This window comes from Mustela nigripes, chromosome 3 (genome assembly GCF_022355385.1).
Source record: "Mustela nigripes isolate SB6536 chromosome 3, MUSNIG.SB6536, whole genome shotgun sequence".
Classification (NCBI taxonomy): Eukaryota; Metazoa; Chordata; class Mammalia; order Carnivora; family Mustelidae; genus Mustela; species Mustela nigripes.
The window spans coordinates 136,589,684-136,604,918 of NC_081559.1; the positions used below are offsets into that span (position 1 = coordinate 136,589,684).

Below are 15,235 nucleotides of genomic sequence, written 5' to 3' on the forward strand. Positions count from 1 at the left end.
CTCAATGTATATGAACTTTTGGAACAAGCAAAACTGATCAAAGGTGAAAACCATTGGAAGGATGGTGGACTTGGATGGGGGGTGGGTACTGGGAAGTATCAAGTGAGAAAATTTGGGGTGAGAACTTTCTGGGCAGATGGAAATGTTCTAATTTTTGGTAGGATATGGATTACGTGGGCATTTTCATTCACCAAAACTGTACAGTTAAGATTTGAGCCTTTCAGTGTACGCAAATTTTATCTTAAAAAAAAAACAAACAACTATAAAAGAAGAGTGGTGTCTCTGTGGTGACATGGCCGTGTATGAAAGAAGACGAAATGAGAACGGCTGCATGTTGATAATGTTGACTCGGGTACGGTGGGGGTACAATGTGCTCTTGTGGTTGCTCTGGAGATTGTTGAAACTTGTTCTACAACGACTTTGAAAGGTGAACAAGCCAATAAAGGGGAAGTTCAGTTCATGTTCGAGAGTGTGAGCTCTTCTTGATACTGTTCCTAGTCTGCTTTTGATCCTTTTCCTTTCCTGGGTTACACGAGTGTTTTCAGCTATGTTCAAGGTCCTCTTCCCATCTGGAGTCTGTGGATGAGACTCCATAGACATAGAGAGCACAGTGGAGTCTCTCATGTCAAGCAGTAATGCAAGCAGTTAAGGTACTGCGGTTAGGACATTTCGCCGGGACCAGCATCAGCTAGCTGACACCCCAGAACTGACAACCAGCAACCAGAGGAGGACTCCAGGGGCCCAAGACCAATTCAAAAGGCCATCACACAAGTTCTATACCATATTTTTAGTAAAACTTGAGGATGTTATAGATACACTTTACTTTACACCGTATCAATTTACATCAACCTAAAGAGAAAAGTTACACGAAAGAGGGCAATAAGTAGGAAGTTATTAGCAAGTTGAATTTTTCATTAATTTCACAAGCACTACAAAAATATTTTAACATAATAATAAAATCAAATGCACAAGGCGCATTACAAGAATTTAAAAGAACAAACAAACAAATTAAATGGGTTAAAGGTCCTCTGCCTGTTTAGGCTAAAAGCTAGACCTTATGGAATGATCTCGAAGTGTTCATGTGAATTACCTCACAAGATGACTGAGGAAATCTATAAAAATACACCCTGTAATTGCATACAGTGTGACTACAAAAGTACTCTGATGGCACTTGACCCTTTGTTATTAAAATCCTTATCCATTAGCCATTACTGCTTATTGCATAACACCAACAGGTCTTGTAAAACACACATTTACAGGAACCACAACTGCATTACTAAAGATCACACTTCAGGTTTGTAATAATTCTACTGTGGACAGAGCTGAGCCCTGAAACCACAGGTCTACAAGCATCATATCTGATCAGAAAACCTAAAAGACAAAGTCACGAAGGCCAGCCCAAACATTGCTATGGACATTTTCCATAACAACTTTAACCTACTGATGTGTGCTCTTTAAAAATTAATATCCATTGCCTTATTCAATACCTCCAAAGTTATTTATAAGGTTACCTCTAGTTGGGAATATTTGTTGATGAGCCAAAGGAAGCTTGCTTTCTTCCTGATATGAACCTGAGGAAAATTTCTAAATCCTTTCTCTTCTGCTCACAGAATAAACAAAAGAAATAAAACCAAAGAGACCTTAAAACTAAAGTTCTCCTTAACTTAAAGCGCATTCAAGAGTTTATCAAACTGGGAAATAAACAATGAACACACATTTAAAGGATGCGCATGCACACGTATTCGTAAAACAAATACACACAAGGCAATCCAAAACTTAGACATTAATTTCAAGTTTTATGAGACAAATGTATGTTTTCCCAGAGGTAAGGAAAAATGTAAGCCTTAAAACAACATTATTCATATTGGTGTAATTAAGTCATACTAAAGGTTGGCATTTTTCTTCCAGAACTCTACTTTTGATTTCTGGTATCTCTAAGACAGATAATAAATTAGGTTAAGCTGATTAAATAGCGTACTACTTAATTCATAACTTCTAAAATCATTAAAAATGGGTACAGAGCTTTTGAGGAATTTCCAGACACTCAGGTTACAACAAAAATAGTAATTACGATTTTAAGAGTAATAACTCTTTCCTTAGGATTGACATTCTGTTTACTTACAGACTGTCCATTTATCCCCCGGGGGTCTTCCATTGAAGACTTTTTCTTCTGAATTATATATGGGCTATTAGCTACACACTTCTTCAAAGGGCTCCAACACCCCTGCACCTGTGAAGAATAGAGCACCAAGCGGCCGTATTAATTGTGTGGCATGAAATCAAGAGCTGATCTCTGCATCTGCAGCTTTCCATTTACTTGCATGTATACACAAGTCAAGAATGCTTACCTTCACTGAATGAATCTTTAAAATAAATATTATGGGCTCACTGTTTATCACAATTTACATGAGCCAAATGTGGCCAAATTATAGCTCAGTGTGTCTGCTGTCAGCTGCTGCAGCCCAAGGGAAAAAAAAAAAAAAAAAGAATGGAGAGGCCAAGGAGAGGGCTTTCTACAACACATTATTTTTGAGCCAACAGTACAAGAGCTTTTTTTTTTCTTTTTGAATTCAGTTTCTCCAAGCTATTTATCAACGTCAATTGCACCATAATGCAAAGAGGAAATAGTAACAAAGAGATATGATTGTAGTCTGAGCAAGGATAAAAGAGAAAATCTAGAGTTGAGTGTTTTAGCCTCAGGGCAAGGATATTATTATACTATTTCTTAGCAAGTTTACATTAGGTCACAGTTTCACGGCTGATCAATTCTGAACCTTCAGAGACTCAACACCTTTGAGAAGAGTGGGCTTTGGGGATGCCGCAAGGTGTGTACAATAAATATAGTATGTTGAAATATATTCTGCCGTTAGCTATCTTCAAAAAATAATAATAATAATATAGTCTCCTGGCTTCCCAGTCTCATTTCCTAACTTTCTGAATTGATTTTCATGTTCATCTTCAAATGAGGAACCCAAAAGAAATCCTCAGGTTCTCTTACTTGGGCTTGGCAACTAAGACATTTTTCTACATGCCTTATATCAACTCCAACATAGATATTTAAATATTATGGAATTTTAAGGAAAAAAATAAAGACATGATCTTAATATTACCCAAGACAAAATTACAGGACAGAGAATATGTAGTAGTCTTCTTCTTCTTCTTTTTTTTTTTGTTTTTTTGTTTTGTTTTGTTTTGTTTTGAGAGAGAGAGAGAGAGAGAGCGAGTGCATGTGAGGGGCAGGGGAGAGGAAGAGGAAGAGAATTTTAAGCAGGTTCCACACCCAGCCCAGAGTTAACACAGGGATCTATCTCACAACCCTGAGACCATGACCAGAGCCAAAACCAAGAGTCCGATGCTTAACCAATGAGCTACCTAGGCACCATGAGTATGTGGTTGGCTGACTTCAGTACCACTTTTTGTAAAAGTTCTTGAAACTCTGCGTGTTAGATGGTAGGAAAACCACTCCCCTGGAAGTCAAGAGATCTGAATTTAGGTTCTGACTCTGCCACTAACTAGTTGAATGATCTGAGGTAAATAATTTATCCCTCTGAGCCTCAGTTTTACTATCTGTGAAATGGGAGATTTCAATTGGATTTTATCTTACAGGCATATATTTTATATGTGTAAGTTCATGAATGCATGTATTTACACACATAATCTTCAAGTAAAAGATCCCAAGCCTGAATGATTTGGGAGGTAACTTTGAAATACTAGAGTCATTTTCATTTATGTTTGTTTCCCTCACAATTATCAATGCTGGAAAATATATGCCTTAACCACTGTCAGCACAAAGGTGATGCTTCTTCCATAACTTAAGACTCATAAATAACTAGACTCCACAAATTTTGAGAATCCTTACTAGAGCACAGTGTTGTTTTTTTTAATTTTCACCAAAAACAATTTTATAACTTCAGGTTATGTATAAATAAAAATGCTGTGGATGTATTTACAGTCTGCTAAACCAAGAAAACACAACATAGTACTCTATTTCCAATTGCTCAAAAGTACAGAACTGAATCTTAAAATCACCCCATCATTGCTGTTGGAGGATTCCTTGCATAATCAAGGAAGAGCTATTACAGAAACTATACTTTTTTTGTTGCTTGAGTTAACTCTCTTGAGGCACCTTAACTTTTCTAAGGTGATAAGGCAACTTTTAAAAATTATAATAATAATCCTACCTCACCTTGGTCAAACATTTTACAGTTTCCAAAGTGCTTTCATGTGAATTGCCCACAGTGCACCTATATGTGGTTAGACAAAGTCCGGTCTCATTCCTCCCAGAAGGGAGCAGGCCCAAGACAAAGCCCCCTCTGATTTCCCCTAAACTCCCATCCTCTCTATACCTGTCCTGAGAACATGTTTCAATCAAAATCTGTATATTTGATATTCCAGGATTATTTCCCATGTGTTTCTTTCCCATATTTCCATATTGAACTTACTGAACAGTTTAAGGTATTAAGAATGGTCAAGTTACAGAAGCATGAAAGGTATTTCATTCGTAATTGTATTTCTTCTGAAGATGAAACTGTTCTGTACCAAATGCTGTATTTGTTATTGTTTCCTGGGCTAAAAAAGAAAAGACTGAGCTTATTGAGAAGTCCAAGGAGTCAGCATTCATCGACTTCAGATAGATGTCTCCACTGAGAAAGACTACCACTCAAAAATCAAAAAATCACAGAGAGCCATGGCCTTTATTTACAAATCCTCCACTGCTTGCCAAATCAGCCTAGTTGTTTCCAGATTTCTACATGTCAATCCAAACCGTGCAATAGAGGCCATGACTGGTTCTACTGATATTTAGGAGCCTGGCTTGAGTAAACCCTTAATTCCCTTGCTGGACTTGATCTTTCATGGTTTATGAGTAAGCCTGCCCCCATTATAGCACTTACCTAATGGGACTGTAATTATTTCTCTACCTGTCTCCCCCACTAGACTGTAGCTCCATGAGGCATAGGCCCATGCCTTTCCTCTCTTGTTCAGGGTACATATGGCACTCATTAAATATGAATGAATGAATGAATGAATGAATGAATGAATGCTATCGATGCAAGGCAATTTTTTTAATACATGTGAACTTTGAGTCAGAATTAGGTGGGCAACTAAATGGTGGTGCTATCATTCAATCCGCTTGAAAAGTACCCATCAAATTTCTGGTCCTGAACATTGGTTTCAACTACCTAAGAAACAGGCTCAAGCGAAAACAGGTTACTTGATTCCTATCTATCTGACTACCTACCTATTTACCTACTTACAGTACAGAGAGTTGTTATTCATAAAACTGTTTAGACCTACATATAAACTCATGTGGAGTAATCTGAGATGAAATTCCCAGGGACTTTGTTTAGACCAAGGAGTGGCTCCTAGAAAAGAAGGACTAGATATTCAAGGAGACTCATCTAGACACAGAATGGTGAGGGCAGGTGCACACTGATGGAAGGATCAGTGGGTTGAGATTTGTTTTAGGAGATTTGTGGAGCACCAGCAGCAGATGCCTTGGTATCAGAGGCTTCCCTGAAAGGACAGGGCACCATGAGTCTGGTGGTGGTTGGACACCCATTCACACAGCCACCCAGCACTCACCTTGCCAAAGCAAGGTGCATTTGCCACAAAAGGCCAAATCCTTTACTTAACCACTACCAAGTCAATTATTATGGCACCCTATATGGAAGGGGTGCCCCCTGGACTTATACACCATGGAAGGCCATCTCTCTGTTAGGCACTGAAGTATAAAGTTCCCTGATCAAAAGGCAAGGGACTGAGAGACAGCCTAGGTTTCTGCGGACCAATGTCATCATTCTGGAGTCAGTTATCCACTCTGAGCACAAAGGAAAAGCCTGGAAGCCTCTTCCTGAAATGTATTTCAACAACTCCTTAAGTAGGAGGAAAAGATCAACAGAACAAAATAGTGAGAAACAGCTGCATAGCTGGGCACACATTTAAATATATGTGATTCGACTCTTCCTATTCACTAGCTGCATGAGGTCACCTGAGAAAAATGCTCTCCCAGGGCAGACGGTGGTAATCATCCCCTTGCAAGGTCATTGCAGCTCACAGGAGACAGGAGACAGGCTAGGGGCCCTCACAGGCCCAGGCCAGATGCTAGCCTATGCAGGCAGTGTTGAACGGAGTCATGCCAGTGGTTCTGCTCAGCGAGAGGGAGAGTGGGAGCCATGCTGGGCAAGTAGGAGACAAGGAGCACTGGCCCTGTCTGGTCTTGTCAACAACTGAAGGGACTATGCCTCCTTTAGTCCAACCCGGACTGTCAATGAAACACACTGAAAAGCTAACTTTGATAGGTGGGGTCCCTGGACATGGGAGTAATGGAAGCCTTAGGAACTCCCTTTCTATTTGCCACTCTTGGGGGAGTGGGGTAGGAAGAGACTAAAATTGCTGTATAGGTACTAGCAAATAAACAATAGCAAATAAACATCAGACATATACACTGATAAAATAGACTCTGTAGAAAGCATCAAATTGAGACTCAAAATGACAAATACCGTAATCATATGAATTTCCTTTGGGGGCCCAGATGTATAACAAAATTGGGCCCCTAGTGATGGACTATAATTACATCTGTAGAGTTCAGTGATACCTGGAGGTGACATTTTAGGCCCTATGGCAACTGACAAGTCTATTACTCTCTAAAATACTGAGCAGTTCTAAATACAACAACAATTTTTTGCAGGTGAGGCAAAAAATCTATTCTGCACATTCCTGCTCTAGTTTAAACTTTCCTTGGGATGCCAGTTTGTCTCCCCATGTCTATGAACAGCACTTGCTGCTGAAAAGAAAAATACTCAATAACTCTGAACCTAAAATTTCCTGGGTTCAGTAAAATCCATATTCATTCCACATAGGTTCTTCCCATTCATTTCTATCCATCAGCAAAACCAGGTGGTTTATAAAATAAGCAATAGCGTCTCATCTTGCCCATAAACTTCATCCTGCTTTTACCTTAGTTCTGGATCATCACAAACTTCCTGGCCATTGTCAAAACAAAATATAGGGAGACATTCAGTTGGCATTAAGTGTATAACGGAGAAAGGGTCTAGTCAGGCAAGATCACCAGACAGACCTTCTAGATCGAAGAAAAATAAGGTAGAGACTAATATGATTTGGAAGAAAATAATATTTTTTAAAAATTTGATACATCATCTATATTTTAATTTTTTCTGCTGGTTTTGAAAAATGGGTTATGTTTTAGATGACACATAAATCACCTCTAATGAACCAGAGATCCATCAGATACTGTTAATAACTTGTGACTCCTTTCATGAAAGAGTATTTTCGTTATAACACACCATCACTTTAATCTTTGCTTTCTCACCAAGTGTTGAGTTTTCTAACATTCCTGAGAAGCAGAAGGAAACTGGTGGTTGAACATGCTTTATAGAAAAGAAAAGGGCTATTCTGAAGTATGTCACCAGAAGACTACAACGACAGATTGAATAAATATATCAAATCAAGGGGTCTTTAAGAAAATTTACAAACAGAAGCCTGCAATGAAATGAACCACTGGATGAGTTTCCTCCAGGGACCCACACGACTCACCATTCCATGGCTCCCAAAGCCACAAGATGCCGTGCGTCACTGTTTCTTATTCTGTGCTGTGCTCACCTTCCTAAGATATTTGGTTATAGCAAGAAAAACAGAGATTGGGCATTCTCAGGTGAATGAGATTCAGAAACCAGATACTCAATGAGTTCTGAGACTGTTCAGGAGCACATCCCAACTGCTGAAACCACTAATGCAAAACCAAGTTCAGCTCTACATTGGTGGAAGTCTTCTACAGCTGGAGATAAAGTTTCTATAGAAATAAGTGTCTACAACAATTTGCTTTTATAGCTGTTCCACTTAATTACTGGTACAACTGTTCTAAAGTTTTATGTATGAAGCCTATCTATTCATCATAGCCCTTCTATATGCATATGACCAGATTTCTGCCTGCACCATATGCAACTTCCTACTAACTTCAGATGAAGAATGGAAGGCAAGGAGGCAATTGAATGGGTTGAAGCAAATCAGGAAAATTAACAGTATGTGTTTATTCAGTAACTAAAGTTCAATTCAAACTATGTTTTCAAGAGCAGTAGACCTACGAAGTATTTTAATGCATCACTTAATACATGAACAATATTAAGAAAACTCTAAAGGAAGGCCCCTGTAATCCCATTAATCTAACTTACTTTTATGAAATGATAATCATAGTGAGTCACCATGTTTCATTTTTTTTCTGGTTTCTCTTAACATTGTTCCATAAACATTTTATGGTCTGTACTTATCATTTTTAATTTCCATATAATTCATATTTCATCAGAGCAATATTCCCATAAAGTGGGACATTTGGTTTTTTTTTCACTCTTGCACTATAGCATATAACAGTTCAAGATCTGCATTCATCAAGCTCCTTTCCCTCTTTTAAATGTCTTGAGGATGAATTCCAAACTGCAATTAGAGGATCAAAAGGTAAGATAGTCGAAACTAGTAAGTGAGGTCAAATTCACTTATTCAGATCTCTCTTCCATACAACATTGACCCTAGCAGAAGGATGAAACATGAGAGTCCTATCTTAAGAATATTCCAATGAAATGACCACCACAGAACCTGTGATCTTGACAGCATTCATGAATCTCCCTATATCAAAGGTTACTAAATTTTTTTGTTCATGGAAGAACTTTTGAATACTAAAGACCATGACTGGACATTTGAGAGCCTTAAATCGTTGATGTGCACCATCACCATGCCGATAGGATGCATGGTTATCACACATGGCTCACTTGCTCTTTCTTTCACTCAATCTTGCTCTCATGGACTGAAGATGAAAAGTCAAACCTCTTTCCAATAAACATCGGCCCTTTCATTACCATCCTAATCACTTTCTCCTGTCTTTCAGCAAGGTAAATCACCATGCCACAGGACTCAGTTGGTTGAGTCTGATAGCCATGGTAATAAAATACCTTATACGCAAGTGTAGAAATAATAAATGTTGCCCATTAATTATTATTGGTGGAACATGCATGAGGGATTTGAGGAACAGTGGTTTGTGTGGTAGCATGTTGCTTGAGAATCACGGGCCTATAAATCTCATACATAATGAACAAATGCAGGCATCCAAGGGAAAGTAACCTAAAATATAATACGCAAATGAGAAAAGTATCTAAAATTTCACCAGGCCGGTATATTAATTCTGCTGCATCTGCTGGTTGTAGGTACTATCAGTCCTCTACAGGTGTAGGTTATGATACAATGTATCATAGAAATAGTTTCTCAGCCTACAGAGACTGTAGGTTCAGTTTTAAAATAACAAGGTCTAGAATAACTAGTAGCAAACTGCACTGGTACCATTCAGTGACTATGTTATTCGGTGTCTAAGTAAATGGCTATAACTAAGTGATGAGTTTTCTCACTTTATTCAAAAGACAAAGAGGAGATATGAAACATCAACTCCTTTACTTTCATGTAGAAAGATCTACCATTGGATACCTCCTAAGATGTTAAAAATACACCATAAAAACTCACCAATAGGGATGGAAAGCAGACAGTGGTTGCCTAGAACCAGAGCCCAGGATGGGGGTGGAGAGTGGTTGATGAACAGTAGAGGGGTACAAAGGAACTTTCTGGGGTACTAGAAGTGCTGGATCTTGATTGTGGTGGTGACATAGGTGAACATAATGATCAAAACTCACTGAACTATAAAATAACAAAGTTGATTTTTTTAAGTGCCACAATTCACATTTCTTATTAGTTGTTAACCTCTTTTTTTTTTTCCCAGTACCATCAAGAAAGTAACATTTTGCTAATATAATTGTCCTTGCCCCTCCAAATCAAATCTGATGATGTTAATGCTGATCTTTGTCTAGCCATTTATCCACCAACGCTCCTCTCTAATGCAGCTGACATTCACTCCTACCAGAGTACAATTAATAATGTTCATTTTTAGGCATTAAAGCAAAAAGGGGCTTTAAGACATCTCCTTTAAGGAGATGGTTTAAGGGGTGAGGATTATAAAAAGTATACAATGTTCTTTAATATTAAAGTTTAATTAGCATGTCAATAATTGATGTGATCCTGAAGGTTTTAATTTTTGAAGACAAATTAAAATGTGGAATGATGGTCAGCTTTTCAGTAATACCCTGGGTCAGATTCATTAAGCACTTGGTCTGTGCTTAGCTTACAAAAAAGTTCAGCTGTCAAAATTAAAAAGCAGGTTTATTTCTAAAAAATACATGGAAAGATTTATTTCCCAGACTCTTGTGCCATTTCTGCTAAAATTCAAAGGCAATTTTAGCCATGGATACAGGCACAGACTTCACTATCCAGACCATTAGGTAACATATTTAGTACAGGGGATCCAAGTTCATCATTAGACCTTGGAATTAATGCATATTACATATGCCAGTTTAGGAGAAACTAGAGAAAAAACACCTCCCTGCTCTGCTCCAACACTACCTCCTTTACCCTTGACAGTCACAGCTAAAGCTTAGCAAAGCAATTTCCTCATTTCCTGGATGCTGACTCTTAACTTTTACTTGCTTCTTGACCAGAGTCAGGACTGCAATCTCAGAGGCCAAAACACCGAAAACAAAGACAGTAATGGAGAAAGCCCTAAGCTGTCAGAAAAGAGGCACTGATTCAGGGTTTCGTGAATTTCACTCTTTCCTTAAAATCAAAGGATAACTTCCATTAGTTCAACATTAGAGACATTTCAGGAATCTGCCTCCCCTCAATTCCACCAGCAAACAATTAACAAGTGATATGCGTACTGGGATACAGGCTGTATGAGATGCTGTGATGGGACCACAGAAGGAAGGTGTGGAATCCAAGTTCCCATCTAGAGCGGGAATCACCGAAAACGTCCTTTCCAGATAGTCAGGCTGCTTCTACAGGAACACTTCTGGGGACAGAGATTCACCAGCTTGGCAAGTCATTTGGTCCACAGCTGGAGGTTTAACTTCGAGGACATTTTCTCTTAGACTGAGCTGAAACAGACCCATCAAAGCTCTTTCTCTAACATCAGTTTTTCTTCTGCAGTGATACAAATATACTTCAATACCTTCCTGTATTATTCTTTATATAATTCCTATACATCCTACATATGTAAAGTCGTTTTTGAAATATTTAAGATGAATAATAGCCCCCTTAGGGCTCTCCTTTCTGGGCCCAAAAGGTCCTTTCAAAATGGGTTAACTTTCTGATTTCCCTCCACAGGACATGTCTGTCAGCCAGTGGGCCCTGGATCCCAAAACCACTGGCACTGACTGAGTTCAGGACACTCAAACTATTCTGCAAATGACCTATTTTCAAGTCCCAATCCTTCTATATTTGAGGAACTGACTCATCCTTGTGAAATTCTCATTGCGTTAGTTTCGCCTGTCAATCAAACTCACTCAGATTCTCTTTGACTCAGGATTCTGCAAGGAATGACTAATGTTAACCATTCCAGCTTTGTGTAATATGCCAACCTAAAAACCACTACTTTAGCTTTCTACTTTAAAGTCACTGATAATGGGCGCCTGGGTGGCTCAGTCAATTAAGTGTCTGCATTCAGCTCATGATTCTAGGGTACTGGGGTTGAGTCCCACATGGGGCTCCCTGGTCAGGGGAGAGTCTGCTTTTCTCTCTCTCTCTCTCTGCTCTTGCTTTCTCTCTCTTTCTTTCTCTCTCTCTCTCTTTCTTGTTATCTCTCTCTCTCTCTAATAAATAAATAAAATATTTAAAAAAAATAAAGTCACTAATAGAAATGATAAGGAGGAGAAAGCCAAAAACAGAGCTAGTCCTGATGAATCAAAGGGTGAGAAAGTGTACTGGTAGGGTTGCAGTTGGTAACTCTGACATTTATCAACCCTGTGATCCTGGAAAAATTTACCTTTCTGAGCCTGTTTGTTCATCTATACAATGATATTAATATCACCCAATAGGACAGAGAGATTATTGTATTTTACACATAATACATGTTCAGTAAATTTATGTTGAGCAGATGATAAGCCTTTTGTAAAGGGTGAAAGGTCATACAATTATGAAAGGTCATAATCCAATATGCTTAATTGTCTCTAGTTTTTATATCCAAAAATTATTATGTAAGTCAACTGCTTAATTAGACACTTTTAGAAGCTGTCTTTCAGGTTACTAAAATAACAATTGGTAAAACTGTATTGTTATTGTAGAGCTCCCTCTCTTTACCTCCCTTTGATTACCTTTTGTGAACTCTTCCACTTTTTATAGGGGAAATAAATCCACTAACAGATTTTTTTCATAGTTCCTATTTTGTAATTTATCTTAATTATCTTAATTAGTCCTCTGCCTGCTCTCCAAGGTATTTACATGTTCCAAATTGTGAAACTTGTTAGACTGTGCTCTCGCCCAAAGCGGGGAACAAGTCTGATTTAGTCTGATGGGTCTGACATCCAAGTCTTTCCCAGTCTGGCCCCAGCATCCCAGGTCCCTCCTGCTCACCTGCAGCTGCTCCTGGCTACTTTTAGATGCTTCTGATGGCAACAGACCTCTGCCTGAAGGATGTACCTTTCACCCAGTCTCCTACATAGCTTTCAGGGCTCATCTAGTCCTTTCCTCCAGGAAGCCTGGTACACCTATGATTTCCCCCAGCAGAGTACTAGTCACATTAGGTCACAATTGTCCACCAAGCTGCTGCTTCAGGGCAGAAACCATTTTTATCCATGTAACAAGATGCTTGGTACATGGCCCCTTTCCCTGCAACGGCTGAATGAACAGTTCAGAGCTTGAGACACAGGACACTGGGGGTCTCTGCGCAGGATGGAAGAATGCCTTTCTTGTTCTACTTGGACATCCTGCTTCTACATTATTCCTCCACTTCTCGCTCATAGCTGGCATCTTGTTTGCTCAGTAGATACTTGCTACTCATTTTTTTTTAACATATAATTAATTCACACTTCTTTACAGGTTTGAATCCTCCTCCCACACACCCACCCCCCTTCTTTTTTCAAGAGGTTTTGAGTTTAATGAGATTATTTACGGAGCTCGCATTCACCAGCGTGGCCACCAGAACAAAAATGCTGGGTGGGTCTTGTCAAAACGATAAAAATTATTTATACTGTATGCATTATTCCTACCTCCCCCTAACCTCACCAGAGGTAAAGCAGAAATCCTGTTTATTTGTCCTTGCTTTTTAACTTATTCCTAGAAATAATAATGTGTCACCATCGTTGGCCTCTCCAAGTCATCTGCTACTACTTTTAACTGGCCTCCTTGATTTGGACCAACCAACTTACTTTCGGCCAAATTAAGGAACTCCGGGGGCTAGAAAGCGCCAAATATAAATATCTACTTGCCCCGACTGCTCCCCCAAATGTTTCCCATTACTGGGGCTTCGAGCGCAAGCACACATCCAAGACAGCAATCACATCAAATAGGGCCAAGATGACCGCTCTCCCCCCTCCCCCGTCCCCCGACGTCCCAATCAGTCACCACCTCCCGGAAGCAAAACAAACCGTGCGAGACACATCCCTCCACGTGCAGCGGGCGCCCTAAGGCTGCCAGGCAAAGGGGCGACGCGCGTCCCCATTATTGCGCGCGCCGCCGCGCCCTTCCAGGAGTCCTCGCGTGACTGGCGGCGGTGTCCGCACCTTGGAGGCGGCGGGCGGGCTGGGGTGCAGGGGACGCGCGCGCTCGCCCGGGGATCGGGGCCCCTTTGGTGTCTGCGCCCCCTCTGCCTCTTCCCGGGCACCGATCGCCGCCTTCCCGCCCCGGATGGGGCCGCGGGCAGCAGTGGCCCCGGGCTCTCGGCCGCTGCCTGGGAGCCAAAGGGTCAGCTTTAGTTACACAACAAAGTCTCTTCGTCACTGCGATCCGCCTGGAGGCCACAGCGGCCGGGCAGCCCGGGCAGGGGCCGGAGCGCCGCCGCCGGGGCCGAAGGTGGAAGAGAGCGCGCGAGGGGAGGGTGACCGGCGACAGGGTCCCCGGCGGCTGGACTTACTCGTGTCACAACTGCGGCGACGAGGGGCTGAGGAACCGGTTCTTCCAAAAACCAAACCGAAAATGGGAAACGGAGAGGCCAGGGCAGCGCTAAGAGGGGTACTGTCTCTGTGTTTAGGGCAAAAACTGCTCTGGCTTCCAGAAATTCGAGCCAGCGGTGGCTTTTTTCTTTCTTTCCTTCTTAAATGCGCCTGTGCGTTTGAGGTTTGAGGGGCGCCCTTTGCGCGGCTCCGAGTGCGCAACGACAGCAGGGCCGGCGCTGGCGAGGGCAACCCTCTTCCCAGCACCCCCGGTCTTCCCAGTACCCCCTTCTCGGCCCCCAGCCCCCTCTCCCGACTCCCCTCTGCACCCGAGCCGGAGCCTGGGCCTGCTGCCCACGCCCTGCGGGGTGTCTAGGACTCCTCAGCCCTTGCAGTGTTTAAACTGAGGGAGAAGGTGGTGGGGGTTGGTCTGTCAACAAGGGGGAGTTAGGTGTGCTCGAGGTGGACCTTAAGGGAAGACAGGCGGAGTGACATGGGTTTTTTGTTCGTTTTTTTTTTTTTTTTTTTCTTTCCCCTGCTGGGGTGGGGAGGATTTAAAGGGATAAGCAGTCAGACTGCAACTTACTAAGACATCTGGGATTCAAATAATTTTATAAGTGGTCTTAAAGGTATGTACTCTTAACTTAAAGAAACTGAGACAAAGAATAGTAAGTGGATTACCCACAAATCGTTCAGACAGGACTAAATGACCTGTCTGGCCCTTTCTACTCTTTCTTTCTTTCTTTCTTTCTTTCTTTCTTTCTTTCTTTCTTTCTTTCTTTCTTTCTTTCTTTCTTTCTTTCTTTCTTCTTTAGCCTTTGTTGCATCACGGAACCCTTTGGGAGAGTAGGGTGAAGTTTCTGTAACCTCAAAATCCCTCTATCTGTGAGTTAATGAGAGCTGGAGCCAACCTGGATTCAACCTGTGAAGTATTTCGGCTTTGGATGAAGCATCCATCACAGACCTGTAACCCGAGATACTCCTTCTTTGGGAACTTCCGCTTACTTGATTAGGGGAATCCAATCACAAGCAGTGAAAGATATGCAAATACTTTGATGATTTGCTCTTATAAGGACTCAGGCTTCTCAGTGAGCTTTAAAATGTTTGCAGTTCTCTCCCTCTCAAATAAAATGCCTTCCTCTTCCTCGCTCAATTATTCACATCAAATGAGATCATGTAGGCAAAAGGCCCTCGGAAAGTATAAAGCGTGGCATGAATATAAATATAATTGTGCATACTCTTCAAACTCATCTAGAGTCACA

The 15,235-nt window shown here is 40.9% G+C and overlaps 1 protein-coding gene across 2 annotated transcripts in view; it reads right to left on the bottom strand.

The window, feature by feature from the left end:
- Positions 1 to 14,023, bottom strand: part of EYA1 (EYA transcriptional coactivator and phosphatase 1) — a 360,536-nt gene extending 346,513 nt beyond the window's left edge. For both annotated transcript variants that reach the window (XM_059394706.1, XM_059394705.1), the window contains exons 1-2: positions 13,955 to 14,023; positions 2,123 to 2,230 (exon numbers count right to left, since the gene is read on the bottom strand). In XM_059394706.1, coding sequence (XP_059250689.1) covers positions 2,123 to 2,155 — 33 coding nt within the window. In that variant the 5' untranslated portion in view covers positions 2,156 to 2,230; positions 13,955 to 14,023. The remainder of the gene's footprint in view (positions 1 to 2,122; positions 2,231 to 13,954) is intronic.
- Positions 14,024 to 15,235: the final 1,212 nt, after the last annotated feature.